Source organism: Nestor notabilis, unplaced genomic scaffold (genome assembly GCF_000696875.1).
Source record: "Nestor notabilis isolate BGI_N333 unplaced genomic scaffold, ASM69687v1 scaffold2541, whole genome shotgun sequence".
Taxonomy (NCBI): Eukaryota; Metazoa; Chordata; class Aves; order Psittaciformes; family Psittacidae; genus Nestor; species Nestor notabilis.
Genome location: NW_009914935.1, coordinates 1 through 21,003, shown reverse-complemented (window position 1 = coordinate 21,003; position 21,003 = coordinate 1). Strand labels below are relative to the sequence as shown.

The window sequence follows — 21,003 nt, the reverse complement described above, 5'->3', positions numbered from 1 at the left end:
GGGAAAAGAAACATCAGTATGAGGGGCCCTTTTTCTCTGTGGGAGACTTCTCAACAGACATAGGTCTTTTGGGTAAATTGTTTGGGTGAGTCCAGAAGACTCAACTGCTGGTAAGTGTTTCACCATCTTTTATGAAGGCCTGCCTTCTCTGCCCATTGACAAGGCAATTGTTTTCTTATTCACTTGTGAATTTTTAGTCTTTAGTGGGTTTAATTATGTTTTCTTCTCAATTGCACAAATGCTTTGCATTCTCCTCATAACTGCAGAGAATTAAAACCTTACTGGTGATGATGTGTTTGAATTGAAAGTGACTCTTGTGGGGTCCAACACATGTACAAGTCAGGCTACTGTGTATAGGAGCAGTGGCATAATAGATGATTCATTTTTAGTGAAGATGTCATTTAATATATGAACTGCAAAATTAAAACTACCCTGATGTCAGTTTTTTAAACATTTCAAAACCCTTGAGACTGGTGTCTCAACCACCTGTTTCCTGCAGAGTTTAAGCCTCTAAACTGCAAAGCTACTCTGTAAAAATAATTAAGTTGTGCCCTAAGGGTCAACAGAAAAGATTCCAGCATTAAAAAGATACTGTGGACTGTTTGGTTGAAAGCAGTAGAATAGATTCTTAAATCCCACGAGTGCAGATGGGAATTACAAAGGCAAATACTTGCACCTCAGGTTGACAGTTAACATTTACATCATTCTAATCTAAAATATGAGATCATAGTAGTTAAATACATGGTATGAGAATATAACTTCGAGACTTTCAGGAAAGCACAGGAAAGAAATGGAAGGAGCAAAAAAACTTTGTTATCAAGAGAATAAGGAGTTTGTCCAGGGAGAAGAGTGAGAGAGCACTTTTGTTTCCTAGAAACCTCAATGATTCCGAGAAAAGCTTACTTTTGAAAATTTCTAACGTGAAGGAAGGTATGTTGTTACAACTCAATTACTCCACCTAATACTTAAGTTTTTTCTCACATCTTACTGAGCAATCATTGTGGATGTAGCTATGCATGAATAGGTATTTGTGTAGAATCTGTGTAGCCCTCTGCTGGTAAGTTTAATGGTGTTTAGTCATTCAGATTGACAAAGTTTTATACTCCGTACTTCGCTCTTTCCTCCCTCCGTCCAAAACAGGAAGCTGTACTCAGTTGGGCATATCTTTCTATTTAGAAATACATGAAGTGTAGATTTTTCCCATTGTAGGTTCCCTTTTATTGAAAATAAGAATATTTTGCTTTTTATTTACTACATACACCTATACCAGATCAAAGGGAAGTAGTTTTCTATCCCTGTCTTTGTTAATACTAAAGATTTCCCTATACAAAATAAATCAGTTTCTACATTTAAAAATTAAAAATTCATGCATTAGTTAATACGAAAAAGTAAGTTTATAATTTTTATAATTATGTTGAATTAAGTAAAATATTTTGTTGGTTTTTTTTTTGACATTAAGACCAAAAGGAAAAGCTGATGCAAGAGAACAAAGACCTGCAGTTACGCTGCCTGGAACATAAGCAACAGCTAGATGAACTGAAAAATCGCATGAACTTTTTGACCAAGGTGAACTCTATTTCTGTTTAGAATATGAGCGAGAACCCCCATTCTGTATTTTATGCATAGCACAAATACTTCTTGAAAGTAAAAGAATACAGAAATATAAGTGCTTTTTTATTCATGATATCAAGCAAAATACCATGTCTAGTGAGAATGCATCTTGTTATTCTGAACGTATTTTTTAATGTCCATTCACATCTGATAACACCTTTTCATTAAGTATTTCTGTTTTAGGAAGGTGATATCGATGTGACAGAACTCGGTGAAGCCCTCTTGCATATAAAGGTACCTAACAAAGAATGAGCATACAGGGAGTTGAAACTAGCTGATCTTTAAGGTCCCTTCCAACCCAAACCATTCTATGATTGTCTGTATTTTGCACTAGTTCTTTTTTTCCCTTTTTTTTTTTTTTTTAAAGCCTTGGTTGAGCATTACATTAAATGTTTTCTACACAATGCCTAGGATTTTCAGGGGCTGCATTATTTGTGCATCTTTCAGTAGTTAATGCTTCAAGCTAGTAAGTGTGCTTTTGTCATTTTTCAGTTACAATGAAGCAGAAGGGAAGATGAAAAAGCTGCCAGGATGAGATCTAGATTTGTGTAGATAATTAATTAACTTTTGATGTTGTAATGAAACCAGATCCACAAGCACTTTTTTGGAAAAAAAACCCTCTTTTTTTCTCAGTTAAATGACTTATCCACCTGCTTGTTCTTCCTATAATGTTTTAAAAATGTTTTTCTTTATTAATTCTTTTTTAATTATTAGTACTCTGTGGGGCGTACTATAAGCATGAAAGTTGTAAAATACAATACAGCAATGCTTAGCAACTTTGTTTATTAAAACAGAAAGCCAAAAATAGTCAGAAAATGTTATATTTTTTTTCCTCTGGTACAATTTGAAAATGAAGTGGGATGAGGGGAAGACATCAGTGAAAACATAAGTGTGCATTAAGTTTCCTCTGTTCCAGGGACTTAGGATTTATTTTCTTGAGTAAGTGTTTACTATAAATGGTATCTTTTTCTGCTAATGAAATGCAAATGGTAATTCTGTAAAGATAATGAACAAAATAAAGTAAAACAAACAAATCCCAAAAACAAACAACCCAGATGAAAATTAGAACTCCCATACTAATAACAAAAACAATGTAGACTTGATGATAATAACACAGATTTTATACATTCACTGAAGCAGGATTATTAATTATATAAAAGGCATATATAGTAAGGGGTTCGTATTTTCACTGGATAGGCAGGAGTGATTGCTTCTGAATATCTCATACATGTTAGTTGATTCCTGATAATCACAAAATGACATTACGGAATACAGTCCTGATGCTGGTCTACCTTATTCATGGTTTTTTGTGTTACCACATACTCAGGATTTACCAAGTTACGCTTACTGTTTTGTTGTTCTTCCAAAACTATATCCCAGTGTTACATTTAACCAAACACAAATACATCCAAATATATTTACAGAAGTGTGTTTTAGTAATTTTTAAAACTTGCTCCAGGTTCAAAAGCAGCAGCAAAATGGGGATCTTGTGTTTTTGGAAAAAGTGGAAGATGATAACCATAAAGATTTAGAGCATTCCATGCGGGAGCTGCAGTTAACACATGCGGAAACAGTGCAAGAACTGGAAAAGACAAGAAATATGTTAATTCTGCAGCACAAAATTAACAAAGATTACCAGGTACTAAATTCTGCTCACAGTGGAAAATAACCCAATGATAACATTTGCACATTTGTAGCTCTAAAACCTTTCATAATTAAGACTTGCAAATGCAGCAACAGAACCAGTCTGTTTGTAGTAACCTAACGTAAGATTTGCTGGTTTTAAAAGCATTGTTTAAAAGCATGAGATCCAAATTACTTTAGTCTTTTAACCCAGCCTGATCAGAGCCCCTTCTAGGAATTCTCTCTGAGCTCTTGTCAGGTTCTCACAAGGGAAATAGTAAGTGTACTTGTCAAATAAGCTTCCTTTTCCACAACACCCTGCTTTTACTCTCTTGTGCTGGGTAATTGCAGATCTTATTTTGCAAGTTTAAAATAACAAAATCATTAAAAAAACTTCTAAGGAGCATTGTTCTGAAAACTTAACTAGTCTGTTTTTCATAATAATGTTTTTAGATTTTGCTGCAATTTCAACTGATGGCCGTATTGTATTACTGAATTAACAGTTGCTGCTATTTTTGTGTACTTTAAATGTTCTTTTCTCAAATCTAACTGTATTTTAACCTGTAGGCGAAAGTATGTGCAGCATTAATGCAGACAAGCCTCAAAAGTCCTTTTTACATGCACATTTTTTTCAGAATGAAGTAGAAGCAGTGACACAAAAGATGGAAAGTCTACAAAAAGACTATGAGGTAAAACTGGAACAGTATGTCCATCTTCTTGATATTAGAGCTGCACGCATCAGAAAACTAGAAGGTATTTTCCAAGTACATTCTTCTCTGTTTATTTTTTTTTATACATATTTCATGTCTTGCAAATTATTGTTACAAATTTCTTCAGTTGAAACATTTTTCTATTCTTAAAAGTAGTTAAAGGGCAGTTCTTTCATGGAAAATTATCTGTGTTTTGTGTCATTGACTTAAATGATACAGTTATTAATCAAACAAAATTCAACAAAGCAATTTATGCTGTAGCTATTGATGAATAAGAATGAAACTTTTTTTAATGGACATTTATGGTCAATTTTTTATTTTGTTGTCCTATCATTACATAATCATTTCATATGTTGCTAAAATCCCAAAGTTATGGTATAATATACCAATGAAATATTTCAATCTGATGGCTTTAAAATGTTGTTTTAATTACTTCAGCGTGTAAACGCTGCATAGCAAGCCTGAAATAGGATACCTTGCAAACCCCCGTGTTTTCTCTCCAAGTTGCATCCCCTGTGCCAAAGAACTGCATGATGATCTGTGTCCCAGTTCTGTAGGCATGTATTTTGATCACTGTTTACCACCTCTAAGGCTGGGCAACATGTAAAGGTCTTTGCTGATAATTCTGTCCGCTCGGGATATTACGGAGGATAGAGGTCAAATGTATTCTTCCCCTGGCAAATTTAGTTCAACCCTACCAAAATATGTATCTTTAGTCTCTTTATGCATTTGCATAGTGATACTTATTTGATTTGTTGCATGTGACTTCTGAATTTTTGCTGTTAACTGCCTAGTAATCTGATAATAATTGTTAGGGGCCTATGTCTATTTTTATGTATATTGAAGTAGCTCCACTGTGGAGGTATTCTTGGTGGTTGTCAGTGTGCTAAATGAGCACTAGACCTATGACTTTAAATGTGTAATTACTTTTTTGGCAACGCCTGTAAGAAAGTAACATAGTTAATATAATTGGATTATGCTTTTTTCCTCTTTATTCAGTCATTAATTATACTTGATTTTTGAACAAGATGGTCATGTTATAGCTCTATTTTGTTTTATTTGTTGCAGCCCAACTAGGAGATATCGTCTATGGTACAAAGCCATATAAATCTAAACCGGAAATATTGCCGGGTGATCCAGTCAATGAATTTGATGAAACTTTATATTTGCAAAGAGGAGAGAACCTTTTTGAAATTCATATCAGCAAAGTGATCTTCTCTTCTGCAGTCATGCAGGCTTTTGGTGTCTGTGAACCTGCAACTTTTTGTACTTACGCGTTCTATGACTTTGAACTTCAGGCAACCCCAATAGTTTATGGGCATACCCCATCATATGACTTCACTTCTCAGTACCTCGTGCAGGCTGATGACTGCTTTTTGCACTATATACAGCAAAACAGCATCACATTCGAGGTTCATCATGCGTATGGCACAGATTATGAAACAGTTGCTGCATGTCAACTAAAGCTCCATGAAGTCTTGGAAAACAATGGGAAGATCTACAGCACAACGAATTTAGTTGGTAATTAACATATCAAAAATTACCCTTTTTGATGCAGTGTTGTGACAATTCAATAACATGTATTTAAGTATTAAGTACATACTGAGTAACATGAATTCATGTTTTACTATTTCAAAAGGAAAAATAAAAGAGTTTCAACAACAACATGATATTTCCTGTTGGATGTGCAGCATTTTCTGGTGATTTTGCCCATAGTTGTGGGAAAGCTCTGACAGGTGCAATTTTGCCCACAATGGGTGAAGACAAAGGTGGTGTTAATACAGTGATCCTGAAGTATGTGATGTTACAAGTTTGTGACATGTTGGAAATGGCATTAGAAAATCTTGTCTGAAAATAGCAAGTGGTTCTTTGTCTTATATAAATGTTACTTGCAAAGGGTTACAACATGTAAAGAATGTATTAAATTCTTTACACATGTAAAGAATTTTAATAAAAGATAGTATGACCTTACTCAACAAAATTATACAAAAACAGCATGGAGAAAAGTAGTTAGTAGAGCTTTGTACTTGATTGCTTTGTAGTACTACTCATATGTTAGAATTTCTCTATGAATACTCTAGAGAAGGTATTTTAAAATTTGACTGATATTCTTTTTAATATTGCTTTATTATTTTATATATTATTAATTGTGTTTTAGTTGTTTAACTCAAGTTTCTTTCATCCTCTGAGACTGTTACTAGTACTGAATTAAGGGGTTCCCACTTAATTCAACTGTGAGACATACAGTAATTTCAGTAAGACTTGTAATATGTTTAAGTGAAATTAAATTATTCTACATTTGGTGTGCAATTTCTTTAGCAAGATATACACTAAGCAAACAAAACACCAACAAAAAACCAAAACATAACCACCTCTGCATTATAAGACTGTCAAACATCAGTACCTTATATCTGGCCCAGATGTCATAAATACGTCCCCTCATTCCTTATCAGTAAGTAAAGGAAGAAATGGTTACAGTTGTTGTCATTTAAAGTGGTAAATCAGAGGTCTTCATGTTATAGTCGCAAGGCATCAAAAAGGTGCAAATGATGTTGATTGCAGTTAATAATACTTCATACAGGAGCATCATCTCTGGAGGCGTTGGTTCTGTGCACTTTTTTACTTTAATACATTGTTGTAAATAATTTTAAGATAGTCTGGACAAGCCTTTTTTTAAAGAAGTATTTAATATTCTGTACTGCTTACTTTTTCTTTTAGAAGTATTTTGTCAGATCAGTCTGTTCAGACACCTCTGACTGCCCACTTTGGTCAAAATTTGGTTTAATAAGCCATTTTAAAGTGATACTTTGGCAATCATTTAAACTGCATACCACTTTATAGGGTATTTCCAACAGTTGATATACAAAACTGTCCTAACCTTTATTTGCTTTATAGAGACTAAAATAAAGAACTTGAGTCTATAACTTGGGCAGTAAATCTTGCAGATTACAATATGAAAAAATGGCCATGTGTCAGTTTTGGATTAGATACATAGAGCCAGAGGAAGTGTTGTTTCTGTTCCTAACATGAACTGCATATCTCATGTCACAAATGTTGTCATAATACATAGTGGTGAGGTAACTAATCTTCAGTTTGTGGCGTTTCCTAGCTTTTGACTTAAGGACTTTAATGTTGAAGAGAAAATTAATGCAATCATGTATATGTTTATTCCTTAGGAGTCAAAGGAAACATTCAAAATTACGGTACCGTAGAATACTGGGTTAGGTTACGAATTCCTATGGATCAAGCTATTAGTCTCTACAAAGAGAGATCAAAGGCTCTGGGGTATTTAACCACCAATTTTACGGAACGTGAGCAACCATCCCAAGTAAGTTTGATCTTCATAGTTTTGGTAGAATAAACTATTGAATATTACTTTTTCATTTCAAGTAGTTTAAGTCTTGATACATTCAAGGTTAACAACAGTTTAAGGTTCTTGAACTGTGAAGTCTCTATAGCAGTGGAATGACATTCACTAGGAAATTAAAATTTTCACTAGAATATTTGAAATTATTATATTAAATTTCTTTAACTACAAGTGCCAGATTTTGTTAACATTCTGTTCTAGCTCAATAGTGATGAATGTTAAACAAGCTGGGTGTCAGATCAGCTTTTTTTAATCTGGATAATGAAGAGGATTTTGATAATATGCACTGTGTAATGCATATGTAAAACGCACTGTATAATCGTGTTTAAGAGTCACAGCAGAAAAAGAAGGGACTCTCAGAAATCTTTAGCAATTGTTTAAGAAATAAAAACAATCAGGTCGAAAAGTATGAATTGAAAAAGTTTAGAGTTTCTAATGGGCAATTTTTTATTTTTTTTTTTTACCTATAACTTTTTAAATTACTGTAAGTCTGGAGTAACTTTAATTTTTTATTTAATTAGTTTTATATTATTCCATAATGTAAATTTATATTATCATACTATCGCAATGGATTCCATAATGTAATCTGAGAAGTATGTTCAGTGTATGAATTCTATTAAAGGTCAGTGTAGGCAATTTCAGAATAACTTCATGTTTAATAACTTCGTAACATTTGCTTTAAATCTGATTTTTAAAAGAATCAAAGGTATTTTAAGCAACTTACAAAATCTGGCTCTTTTTAAATGCCAGATTTGGTGATTTAGTTTTCTTTGGTTTGGAGTATGTTATTTCTAGCTGTGTTGCTAACCCAAACACGGTTGAGAGGTAAGGCATGTGGAATAGCACATTTTATTGTAATTAATGTAAAATTACAATTCAAACGTGGCAACTGAAATATATGGATTATATGGGAGAAAATAAAATAGGAAAAATGGCAGAAATTAAGAACATCGTCTATAGAACTGTTTGAAACACCGCTCTTTACAGAAATGTTTCATGATGGAAACTAGAAGTTACACAGTTATAGCAGATGGTTACATTATGGTAAGGGTTCTGTCAGTCTGCAGCTGCAAAAGTAGCTTCAGTTGTGTGTTCCAAAATTTAAGCTTTCACTAGTTAAACATACATAAAAAAATTTCTGTCCTGTATAGCAGCAGAAATCATGGAAACATGAACTGCACATAAACTGCTATATTTTTTTTTCCCCAATGCTGTATGTAGCCAGAAATAGTAGTCTTAAAGTTGCAAACTGTCATGTTTGGCTTTCACATTAGCTATTTCAGTGTGGATTATTTAACCAAAATATAATGCACAAAATCAAATTGATACATGTTTCCCCTTACACTAGACAGAACTCTGGCTTCACAAGCAAGATAATTATGTACAGTTAATGAAAATAGCTGTGATATAGTACAGTAAAAAAGGAGAGCCTTTTGAGATATAGATGGGGATTACTCATTTAAGATAGTTACATTATTTGTTTTCTTCTTTATTAGAATGAACTTCTCAGTTTGCCAACTATGGGTTCCACAGTATGTACAAGCCATGCTGATAGGTAGTCCAAAAAAGCTGTAGTTCAAAACAACTGTGATCTCATTGGGTTTTTTAATTTATCTCAAACACTTATTATTACTTTTCACATGCTGATTTCTAGTTTTTGTAAATAGTTTATGTAGGTAAAGATTTGTGAGGAAATAAAAAACAGAGGAATCTGCAGTGCAATTTTAATTATTGAAAAGTACACATATGTGAAAGGGACTACAGATATAAAGATTTCTTGACACAGAATAACTGTCAAGGTCAGAATCCTTCACTTTAAAGTGGCATTAGATATGAATCACTCTTAAAACTGGTGTCTTCACTGCTTTGTAGATAATCAAATGACACGTAGATCATAAAACTTTGGAAGAATAAAGCAAACAATCACAGACCTGAAAGGATTAACCTCGTATTTCCTTATACCAACAACCCAAGAGATGTTGCTGAATTTATAGAACAAGTAGTATTTTGACATATAAAATTAAACAGTAGTTGGAGTGTTGTTGAAATAATGTCATTTGTTCTATTTATGTAGTCCTTAGAGTTTGCCAGCATAAGAATTCTAATGGTTTTAATTTAACTTCTTTTTCATTTAAAGCAGCAGATACTCAGAACTGCCCAAGTCAGCACTTCAACAGATGGCAATTTAAATGAACTCCACATTACAATAAAATGTTGTAACAATCTACAATCCCGAAAAAAACATCTTCAGCCAAATCCTTATGTTGTCTACAAGTTCTTTGGTTTTGCAGACCACGATACTCCCATCATTGCTAGCAACAACAACCCACAAATAGATGACCATATGTGTTTCCAAGTGCCAATGAATGCAGATTTAGACCGATACCTAAAATCAGAATCTATAACCTTTTATGTATTTGATGATGGTGAAACGGAAGAAGGTGCTTATGTAGGGAAGGCCAATGTGCCTCTTATTTCTTTAGCACATGACAGATCTATCTCAGGTAAGAGTTAGACCTCTTTAAATTTAACAAAATCTTTACATCCTCTTTTATATCTCTTTAAATCTCTTTAAGAATGAAACTAAAGAAAGGCCCTGCAGAGCGATCTGGACAGGCTGGATCCATGGGCCAAGGCCAGTTGTGTGAGGTTCAGCAAGCCTAAGTGCCAGATCCTGCACTTGGGCCACAATAGCCCCATGTAATGCTACAGGCTTGGAGAAGAGTAGCTGGAAAGCTGTCAAGTGGAAAAAGACCTGGGGGTGCTGGTTGATGGCTGTTGGATATGATCCAGCTTGTGCCCAGGTGGCCAAGAAGGCCAACAGCATTCTGGCTTGTATCAGAAATCGTGTGGCCAGCAAGACAAGGGAAGTAATAATCCTCCTGTACTTGGCACTCGTGAGGCTGCACCTCAAACACGGTGTTCAGTTTGGGGCCACTGACTCCCAAGAAAGACACAGAGGTGCTGGAGCATGTCCAAAGAAGAGCAGCAGAGGTACTGAAAGGCCTGGAGCACAAGTCTTATGAGGAGTGCCTGACAGGGCTGGTGGTGTTTAATCTGGAGAAAAAGAGGCTGAGGGGCGAACCTTATTGCTCTCTACAACTCCCTGAAAGGATGTTTCTTTACTGTTGTTCTCTTTTCCCAAGTAACAAGTGATAGGATGAGAGGAAACAGCCTCAAGTTTTGCCAGGGAAGGTTTAGGCTGGATTTTAGGATAAACCTCTTCCCTGGAAGGGTTGTCAAGCACTGGAACAGGCTGCCCAGGGAAGTGGTGGAGTCACCATCCCTGGAGGTATTTAAAAGACATGTAGATGTGCTACTTGGGGACATGGTTTAGTGGTGGTCTTGGCAATGTTATGTTTAGAGTTGGATTTCATCATCTGAGAGGTCTTTTCCAACCTCAGTGATGCTATAAACCTGTATCATTCTTGTCTGACAGAATTTTAACTCCAGTGGGATCCTGGAAGTAAATTTTGCATCTCAGTGTTACTTAAGTCATGGCTAGTGAAAAGTCTTTGTCACAGCTCTGGAACTGATGAATATTTTTTTTTTAATATAAACATTAAACTTCAAACATTAGAGAAATAAAAGACCCAGGGAGAGAAAAAAAATTCTAATATCTCTTGTTTACTAAGACAACAGAATGTTCCAGTATTGTTGCATTTTAACTCAAACTTTAAAGTGGCGTTTGGTTTTGTGATTTATCCATTAACTAAGGTCCAGTCTGTACTTTACAGAGTGGATTGTAATAATAGGATTTTTTTCCCCTCTTGACATTTTCTGAGATTTAAGAGAACGGAGTGAATGTTTTCTTTTAAATCCACAATTAAAAAAAATAAAATAATCAAAAGAACCTGCGTCCAAACATTCATTTATCACGGTCTTAAGAAAGTTTTTTAAGTCTGTCTTTTGTTCTCTGTACTGGCCCAGGTATGGAATAATTATGATTTGATAAATAATTATAATTGGAATGATGTATCAGTCTAGGACTGACTGAATTTAACTGCTAATCAATTATGTTTGATCACCCTCATAATAAATACTTTTATCTAGCAGAAATAGGATTTCTCATATTCCAGCTTGTGTCTGTAGGCTATACTCCTCTTCCTGTGCACCTCTGGTTCTGTCTTTTCCTCACTCTTCTATTAGGTGGCAGTAAGATCTCCACTGAGCCTCCTCTTCTAAAGAATGAGCAGATCACTTCAAGCCTTTTCATGTGCTCCAGTGCCCTGAAGCTCTCTGCAGCCCTCCACTGGACCTGCTCCAGAATGCCAGTATCTTGTACTGGAGAGGTCAAAATTCCAAGTGCCATCTCATAGGTATTGGAGAGAAATGATGAAAGCCCTGGACCTGCTTGACTGTCTTTTTTTACTAATACAGGCCAGGGTGTAGTTGGCATCCTTTGCTGCAAAGACATACCTTCACTGACTTATATTTGTCAAAAAGGACTAGCTCTTACTTTTCAAGTTTGCTTGTGGCCAGTCGGCCCCCAGCCTGTGCTGCTGTTTGAGACTGGTGCTGGGCTGATGCAGGACTTTGCATTTGGGTTTGTCGAATTTCATGAGGTTTCTACATTTTTCTACAGTGTGAATAGCAGCTTCTGCATCAACTGCTCCCTGCAAGTTGGTATCAGTTACTATGGTGTTTATAATATAAAAGCTGCTTAATTATTTTATTGTCAACTACAAGATAATTTAAACATATGGTTCTATAATTATTCCATGTAAATTGAGAATAGGAGAAAATCTGTAAGTGAATTTAGTGTGTTTCTTCTTTGATAGGTTTAGCTACTCACAGATTTTTAAAACTTGTATTTTCTGTAACAGAAGTTTGTAAATTATAGAAATATGGAAGATGTCAGTAAGAATATATAACCTGGTATTGGATTATCTGGGAATAGATACAGGACATCTTGAACTAATGCAGTAGTCCAGTCCCTTTTAAATTCTGTGTCTTGAATGTCCACACTGTTATATTAGGCATTTTGACACTATTGGCTTCTAAAATTAAGACTTTTGAGTCACTTAATTCCTGAATCTTGTTTAATTTTGCATTGCATTTTCTTGTATAGGTATAGAATAAGATAATTTAGACAAGATATTTGCATTTTATTTTCAGGTATTTTTGAACTAACAGATTCTGAAAGACATTCTGCTGGTACCATCACAGTCGAATTAAAATGGAAACATGTCTACCTACCACCAAGTGGATTAACAATGGCTGCAGATTTAGGAAATTACATTCAAAATGAGAAATCAATGGCAACTAAATTACTACCTGAGGAAAAAACTCAGACTCCAGTCCCATCTCCTTCTGTTACTTCACTGATCACGGTAAGTAATTTAACAAACTCACAGAAGTTAAGAGATATAAAAGACCAGTTCCAGCAGGTCACTTAGTTCTTCCCCAGTGACCAGGATTTGTCCATCTTCGACTTCCTTTGGGAAATGAAATCATTCTTGTGTCCAAAACTTTGAAAGTCTTTTATACTGGTAGATAGACGATTAGCAAAAGGGTGGGGGGAGAAGGCAGGAGATACAACCACCATTAAATGTCTTCCCTATAAATTTAGTGCTTATTAATTCTCTTTCCAATGTAGATGTCCTGCATAAAATGTAGTCACATGCTTGTGTGACTTCAGGCGTATGGTTGAAATTTATGACAGTCAAGAAATCACCTATTTTTATTGTGGTCTCCTAGAAGCTCAGACAGAACCCAGTCAGCTGGAGTAGCTTTGTGCCAAAAGAACTCCTAAGCAGCCAGACCCAAGACATGTGTAGATACACAGGTGTATCTGGACCACATTCTTTGTTATTCTGGTGTCTGGAGCATGGTGCTAACATATCAAATAGCTACTTAGAAATCACTCATAGATGCAAAACCAGCATCTACGTCATCTTGCCTGTTTAGAATTGAATTTAGTGCAGTCATATTTGGCTTTGAGAAAATTTGAGGCTCCTCAAGATTTATTTCTAACCATCTTTAAAATAAGATGGTTAGAATATGGCAATAAATGGTCCTCAGCTATATTTATTTTGTTACAGAAACCAACACCCAAACGAAGGCAGCGTGCAGCTCAAGCAGAGAAGAAAGTATCTTTTCTGGATCTTAGTACAAAACAGGTGATAGTAAATTTTAAGTATTTTTCTCATGCATGTTGAAGCAGGAAGAGCTACTTACGTCTTATTGTGGACAATTTGTAGAGCTAATAATCGAGAACACTCAATTATTTCAGCAGCACAAGTCTGGGATGTGCCAGGCAATGAATGACAGCATAATACTGCACATAGGTGGGGGATACAATACAGGGATATTTGTGTGACTCCCTCAGAATTGCTTGATGTCCTCCACAGCTTACAAGCTTCAACTCCCATAGACCTAGGGCAGATTCTAATAGCACAAATCAGCTGTCTGTGCACTGTGTTTCTCAGCTTTCTGGCTTAGTAATTAAAGTGTCTTTGTACAGTGTGCCACTTGCACGGACATGTAAATGGCTCAAGAAACCAGCTTGATCCAAGCAGATACTGAGTGTTGTGCTAATGAGATACACAATTTGGCACAGTTCATTGTCTGAGATTAGACACACAGTTAAAACAATGTTAACATCAGTTTATAATTCACAGGTGGTTCTGCTATCATTTAGTTTACTGCAACTAGAACTTTGTTTTGAGCCATACAGTATAGACTGGAAATAAGAATTAAATAGATCTTTTGTGTTTATTAAATAAAAAATAATAATGATAAAAAAGTCAAATGTTGGTGAAATCAAATTTTTTGAGAGCTTAGGTATGGAAAAATGCAATGTTTGCCATAAGGTCAAAACACAACATATTTCTCTTCAGCTGTCCAAACAGTAACTTCTCAAAGCTGGGCAATTTTTCACAAACTAGGATTTTCTGAGGGAGACAGCTACTCAGTCTCCATAGTAAATCTTCATTATTGGGTGGATAGCTCCCCTAGATGTTTTAAAAATCCATGCCTCACTGCCTGGCTAGAGGCAAAAGTACAGTTAGAACTAAATAATGAAATAGATGGGGCTTCTCTGATGTGTGCGAATTAGAAGTTCAACAGATTAAAACTGGACAGGAGCAGCCTGTTTCATTTTTCTGTCTGTTTTCTGAATAGTAGAGAATCTAGTTGTTGGATATTGATGTGACACATGCCAAAGCAAATAGTTGTTTCCAGAAAAGCAGACTCACTAGTAAGTGGAAGGAGTGGTTTGATTTGCCTAAATGGCTTGTAAGAATTGTCCAGGCTCACAGGCAGGTGTCACAGCAGAGGATAGAAGCAGCAATGCTAATGCAGGAAGGCAAAAGAGGACAGAATTTCCTGTCAAAACACTTCTTTGCCTGTAAATTTATACTTACTTTTGTGTGTTGTCTACTATATATTAAAGGTTTCCCCTGATTTCACCCATAATTTAGGGCTGTCTTGAAAATAATGCGGAACCTGCACAGAAGATGGAGGCTTCGAGAGTTCCAAGTGTTTCAGAGGTATGAGATTATTCAGATTTTGTGGGTTTATATTATACCTCACGTTTGAACGCCATGCGTATGTTATTTCTTCAGCCATGCATCAAAAACCAAACTGTAAAGTAAGATCACAAAAACATCTCTGAAATATGAAAAAAGTAATTCCTTGTGATGACAATCTTTTTTTGCCATTAGAAAGGGAGAAATCTCATTACTTACTTCCTTCAATGTTTGGATGAAATTTATTTTGTCTTTGCTCTCGAAATTACCATTATATAGTGGGGGGGGGGAGGGGGGGGAATGAAGAAGAAATGGAATAACTTTGGAATATTGCACTGAAGGAATTAAAAAGACTGGCCAAACATTGCCTAAAGCACAGTTGGTGTGACACATCATCTATGCCAAGGAGGAGCATAAAGGAGACTTAAAGTCAGTTTTCTACAGCTTGAAAACTTCAAAGATAATCTTTATTTATAGAATAAGGCTCATAAGTGTTTGCTAACCTTGTTTTGCTTTTTGTGGCTCCAGAGGTGTTAGAAAAGAAATAATTTGTGGTTCCAGGTGTGTTAGAATAGAAATAACTCTTCAGGTTCAGTTTTGGAAAACCTGGCTGTTCTGTGAACAGCTGAAAGTTATCTCGTGGATTCTGAGGGTGGAAAGTGAGACACCAGTGTCTGTGTGGAAAATTCAGTCCAAGAGGAGAATTGTTGGATAATAAACAACGCATAGGTCTCCAGTAAATTTCCATGGAAGAAGCCATGTCTGTAATGTTATATTCATTCATGAGGTAGCATTCTATGTAATTGTACTCAAAGAGGAGGGAATAGGATAACTTCAGAGTAATTTATGCACTAAAGATAGGTTACCTTAGACAACATGTTTGCATTTTGTAGCAAAGCCAGTTCTCTTTTGTATCATTTCAGTTTGCTTTTGAAATAGAAAATACTGTATAATTTAAGTTGTAAAGCTGCCAACTGAGTAAGGTGGTGGTGTTTTGTTTTGGTTTGAGTTTTTTAGGCTGAGTCTTGTAGACTGAAAGAGCTGAAATATAAATGAATCTGGAAATATAACAGTCTGTATATATGTTGACAGGTAACAAATTATTATAATAGTTACGTTTTCACAAATAAGCACATTAGAGAATTTTGTCTTCTATATCAATTATTTGTTACTGCATTTGACAACTTCTCATTGTTTCCTGCACCGCATAAGCAATATAATTGTTCAGAGGCTATGTATAATGAATGTGAGCCATAACTCTCTTCAAATTTTGAACTTCAGTAATTTTTACTGTACCATGAGTGCTCTAAAGACTGTAAGTTTATCTGGTTTTATATAGCATGTGGTACCTGAGGTTAAACAAAAAAGGCCAGCGGATGATACGGTGAAGGAGATAGCTGAAGAAATTCAACAGGAAAAAGACGACCTCTCACATCTGTCAGAGGGGCAGTTGGCCAGCCAAAGCTCAGTTACCTCTGGAGATGAGACAGAAATAACTGAAGAATTGGAACCAGAAGGTAGAATTCATTTTTATGAATAAGTAACTGTGTTTTCTTAATAAATCTATGTCTCTGAATTTTCTTAAACTTTTCTTACTGGCAGTGGAAACTGCCTCATTATGAGAAGCTTCATGACAGAAATTATATTCTGGTGTACTTTATAGCTGAAGCTGAATGGTGGATATGGTGGTGTTATTTTTTTCCAAATAGAAACTGTATTGTAATTGAATGCAAAAATCTGGTGTCTGACCTAGATTCATAAAATATTAAAGGAAACCTGGCTTCTATTTTAAATGTCTTTATATTCTCCCATAGAACTGTGCTGTTCTAGAGACTATTCTAATGAATATGCTTCTTTTGTCTGCAGATAACAGCCAATGCTGATATCGGAAATCCTTTCAGACAGTGAGAGGGATACTATGTATTATCACATCTGTGAAATAAAGTTGTTAGAGGCAGATTTATTTAAAGATTATAAAAGCAGGGTCATCCTGTTCTACCTCCAAGCTTCAAATGTTTATCATTTAAATAAACCAATTCAATGGTACCAAGTTTGAAGCACAAGCAAGATACTAAAATTTGATGTTCAGTTATTTGCAGCTTCAACATAAGAATTCATTAGAAAAATTGGAAAAACATAATGTTGAATCCTGTTGTGTTTATAAGTAATTTTCTCCAGAGAAAAAAGATCTGAATGCTTTGGAAAATAAGGCACATTTATACAGATCTATTTAAAAAAAAACTCACAAGTACACCATGCACATGTAAAGAAGAATGTTAAACATAGTCAGAGAAAATCCACAAATTCAGGCCATATTCTTATATAAAGCTAACTGTTGTTCATACTTCAGTTCATCACAGGACTCATATCATTCCACTCATCAACTTTCATCTGGGAAACATTACTATTTTTTGTAGCAAATCAGAAAAATATACAGTTTAGATGACTGCAAAAGTCATTGATTTGCCAGTGTTAATCTTCTGCAAGGAAGAGAAGATTTACCTGGCACTTACACTTCATTTGTCAGAAAAGCAAATATATTGCTATCAGGTTTCTCAGTAAGTCTCAGATGGACTGCAAATACAGGGGGATTTAACTCTATTGATTCTATTTTTGCAGATCAAGATGATAGACAAGAAAATGATGCCATTGAATCAATAATAACTGACAGCGATGACTGTATTGTTTCATGTCCACTATCCAAGAATATTAAACAGGTGAGTCAGAGAATTTATGGCAATTATTTGATAAGTCTAAGAAAATTATTTTAAGCTTAATGTCTTCCAAGAATAGCTTTGCTTATAGCTAAGGGTAGATTCTAAGACATTTTCAGTGAATGTGTTTTCCTGTTTCCATTTCAAGTAGACACCTTTTCACAAAGAAAAAGAAAAGTTGATGTGCCTATATTGTGCATGTGATTTGTAGGTGTTTTTCTAATGGGGAAATCTGTTGTCATCTTTTCCACTATTGTCATGCACTCTTAGAATTAGACATTTCTAATTAGTTTCAATCCAAAGTCAAATATTAGTCGTGCACAAAACCTCCCTAACAAAAGGTAACTATTGTAATGTGAATGTCTAAAGAGCTTAGTCTTGTTCAGTTCTACCTGTTGCTTTCATGTGGGGAAATGGGCTTTTCTGCTTCTTGCAGTACTTTCTGAGGAAGGGGAGGATAATATCACTTGTCACGGCCTGTAGTAAATCTGTAATGCTTAGCTACCCACTGTGCTTCATCCCAGTATGTTGGCTCGATTGAATGTTGTTGAAAGGGCAACTGCATAAACTTGGGATTGTTAATAACATATAAACCTTGCATATGTTAGTTAGTTCATCCACATAGATTTTTATTTTTTTTTGTTCCTGACTTTCCAGCAGTTTTAGAACTGAACATTCGTTTTCAGTAGAGTTTGTACAGGTACAGACAGGATCCAGTCACTTCAGTGTACTTTTCTCTCTTATTTGTGGGCATGTACAGTAATAATGTTTTCTGTACTTACGCAAATCCAGCAACTGATGAGTGTAAAGTCATATATACAGAATAACACAGCATAATACAAATTTGGAAAATTTGCTTAGAGTATTATTTCAATACTATAGTTCTCTAAAAAGTAAGAACATTTTCTACTTTTAGATCTATCATTGACTGAGCAATCTTAGAAAATAGGAAACTAGCACTTAAAATCCTAAGAGTTAATACTTCTCTGCTTTGTATTAGCCTTCTTTTAAAGGACCAGGGTGTACTGCTATGTCAGTCTTAACGTTAATGTTCTGCAGTTGGATAGCCTAGAGGTAGTTTGAATTTTTTATTTATTTATTTTTAAGCCTTTCTTCAAGGCTGTGTGACATCTTACAAAGTAACTAGTAACATGAAGCAATGTTTCATATGAGAATTATCATGCCTTTTTTTTAAGCTGTAAAAGGGATTTCAAAAAGCTGTTACTTTATATATGCTGCAGTAAGACACAGAAGGTACTTTTGAAGACAGAATTCATTGCTTATATGTAAAATCTTGAAAAAAATCTCACCTGTAATTTTGAGAACTAAAATGACTGCTACTCATGATCATTAAGTCAAACTGTGATACGGTTGATCTGCTTCTTTCATCATCCTGTATTTTATTTTATCAAAATTATTTAAGAACAATTCTGAGAGGATTTTGAGTGTAGTCTCAGTTCAGTTCATTAATTTTTATTTTTGTCCATTGATCTGTTTCTCTGGTAACAAACTGCATGTTCAAGAAGGGCAGATACAACAACAAAAGCTATAAGCTATTAAGACAATTTGTTCAATACAAATCGTATTGTCAAAATAGGCATTGCTATGTTTGAAATCTTGGGTTAATTATAGAATACGACATGTGAAAATTATGATCTAATTTGGGGGTTTTTTTGAGATTAAAAATCTCTGCCTTTTATGTTTTGAGATAAATATACTGCTGGTAATCAAACACTGTCAATAAAACTTGTGATTTTTAGAGGTCGTTATGCTAATTATCATATAAATCTGAGTTGTGTGCCAAACTGTTTCAGCCATTTAAGATCATACTGTTCCTTTTTTGCATGTTGCAAATTAGACAGTTCATGGTTATTTCTTAGATATGTTGATCATAAAGAGTATCTAACAGATTTTCCAGTACTTAGCTGTACCACTTACTTCTTTCTTTTTTCTTCTTGTCTATGATGTATAATTAATCATAGATTACTTCATTTTGTTTCATTTCATTTACAACATTTATGAGCTTCACTTTGTCGGTATGAAATGCTTGTCCCCTTCTTTCCTTTCCAAAGTGGTGTAATTAGTGTTAGCATCTTTTTTAACAGGCTACATAAAGTTTAGTGGCTGGATTAAATCAAGTCATTAACATAATGTGCTATACAATTTGCCCCTATCTCTTTTCGTTTCCAGTACATCAAAGTGCCACAGAGTGCCAGTGTAATTGGGCCTTGCTAGCTTGTCAGGTTCAGTCAGGCTGATGGCTGCTGCTTTTACTAAAAAGCTTCCAGGCATGATAATTAATAGAGAAAAGAAGTCTGAGAAATGTAAAAGTTTGGACAGTTCTCTATGAATATTTCATACATTTGAATAATCAGAAGTTAACATTATCAATTTGATGTATAATACATTGATTAAAAGCCTTGTTTCAGATCCTCAAAATAGACATCAAAACTGGGAATTTGCATTTTCTTTGGCATGGTCTTTATATTTAAAAAAACTCTAAAAAATAAACTAAAATCTTTTCTCTTCCATTCCCTGCTCCCTTTCACCCGTATGTCTACACTGTATCCTTACAGGAGATAATATAGTATTCAATTAGCACAATAAAATTTACTGCTGTCAGCTTCCAAGTTGTCTTAAAATGTGCCTATAGGGCAATTACTGGCAAAAAATATTTATGTGGTGGCAGTCCCATTTTTCTGTAGGTGTGTTTACATCTCTCTTTAGTTTTAGTTGTAGATACTGTAAGTGCACAAATAGCAGATGCTGAAAACTGTCATTATCAGTTCCCATAAATTAAGAACTCAGGGTCAAATTAATTTCAACATGAAAATTTCTCTTAAAGACAGTTAGAAAGCAATACCAATTGCTTGTGGTTCTGTTGGTCATTGAAGCATGTTTGTGCAAAGGTGAGGAGATTTAAAGCATAAAGCTGGTGTATATCAAAGCAATAAATATTTTTCCTTTTATTATGCCTTTTTTGTACAATTACTTGAATAGTGCATTTCCTTCTATGAAATATCTGCATTCATTGTGGGGGGGGGGGAAAGAAAAATATTTGTGTTGCAATTTTAAATTTTGTCTTGATTTCTCTTTACGTTTATTTTCCGCATGATCTGAGTACTTTTTGTATACTTCAGGGAGATCTCTGCATGCTCAGTGCTTTTCTTAAACTGGCTTATTCTGTGAATGTGTAATCTGAAGTTAGAGAACTAAGTTTCTAGGTTTTGAATTTTACCCTGTGTTGCTGGGTTGGCTTGATTTTACTCTGCCAGACATACTAATCCTTTGTATTCTCTGACTCTTGTCTAGACCTAACCTTAGTTACTTTGTGCTTTTCTTCTATAAGAAACTGGGGAAGTGGCACATTTAATAAAACAAGTCGGTATTTTCAAGGACTACTATGGGCCTAAGATTATAAAGGAGCATTTGCCATTCTTCATCTTTAAGGTGATTGTTTGTTATTATAGTCACTATATAGGATATATATATATATATATAGATAT

At 34.8% G+C, this 21,003-nt stretch overlaps 1 protein-coding gene across 1 annotated transcript in view; it reads left to right on the top strand.

Moving 5' to 3' along the window:
• RPGRIP1L (RPGRIP1-like) overlaps positions 1-17,519 on the top strand; it is a gene marked incomplete at its 3' end in the record, with an annotated part of 43,495 nt that extends 25,976 nt beyond the window's left edge. The window contains exons 10-21 of the mRNA XM_010023880.1: positions 1,460-1,566; positions 1,795-1,845; positions 3,071-3,250; positions 3,870-3,987; positions 5,013-5,465; positions 7,121-7,272; positions 9,449-9,815; positions 12,430-12,644; positions 13,356-13,439; positions 14,736-14,804; positions 16,138-16,300; positions 17,403-17,519. Coding sequence (XP_010022182.1) covers positions 1,460-1,566; positions 1,795-1,845; positions 3,071-3,250; positions 3,870-3,987; positions 5,013-5,465; positions 7,121-7,272; positions 9,449-9,815; positions 12,430-12,644; positions 13,356-13,439; positions 14,736-14,804; positions 16,138-16,300; positions 17,403-17,519 — 2,076 coding nt within the window. The remainder of the gene's footprint in view (positions 1-1,459; positions 1,567-1,794; positions 1,846-3,070; positions 3,251-3,869; positions 3,988-5,012; positions 5,466-7,120; positions 7,273-9,448; positions 9,816-12,429; positions 12,645-13,355; positions 13,440-14,735; positions 14,805-16,137; positions 16,301-17,402) is intronic.
• Positions 17,520-21,003: the final 3,484 nt, after the last annotated feature.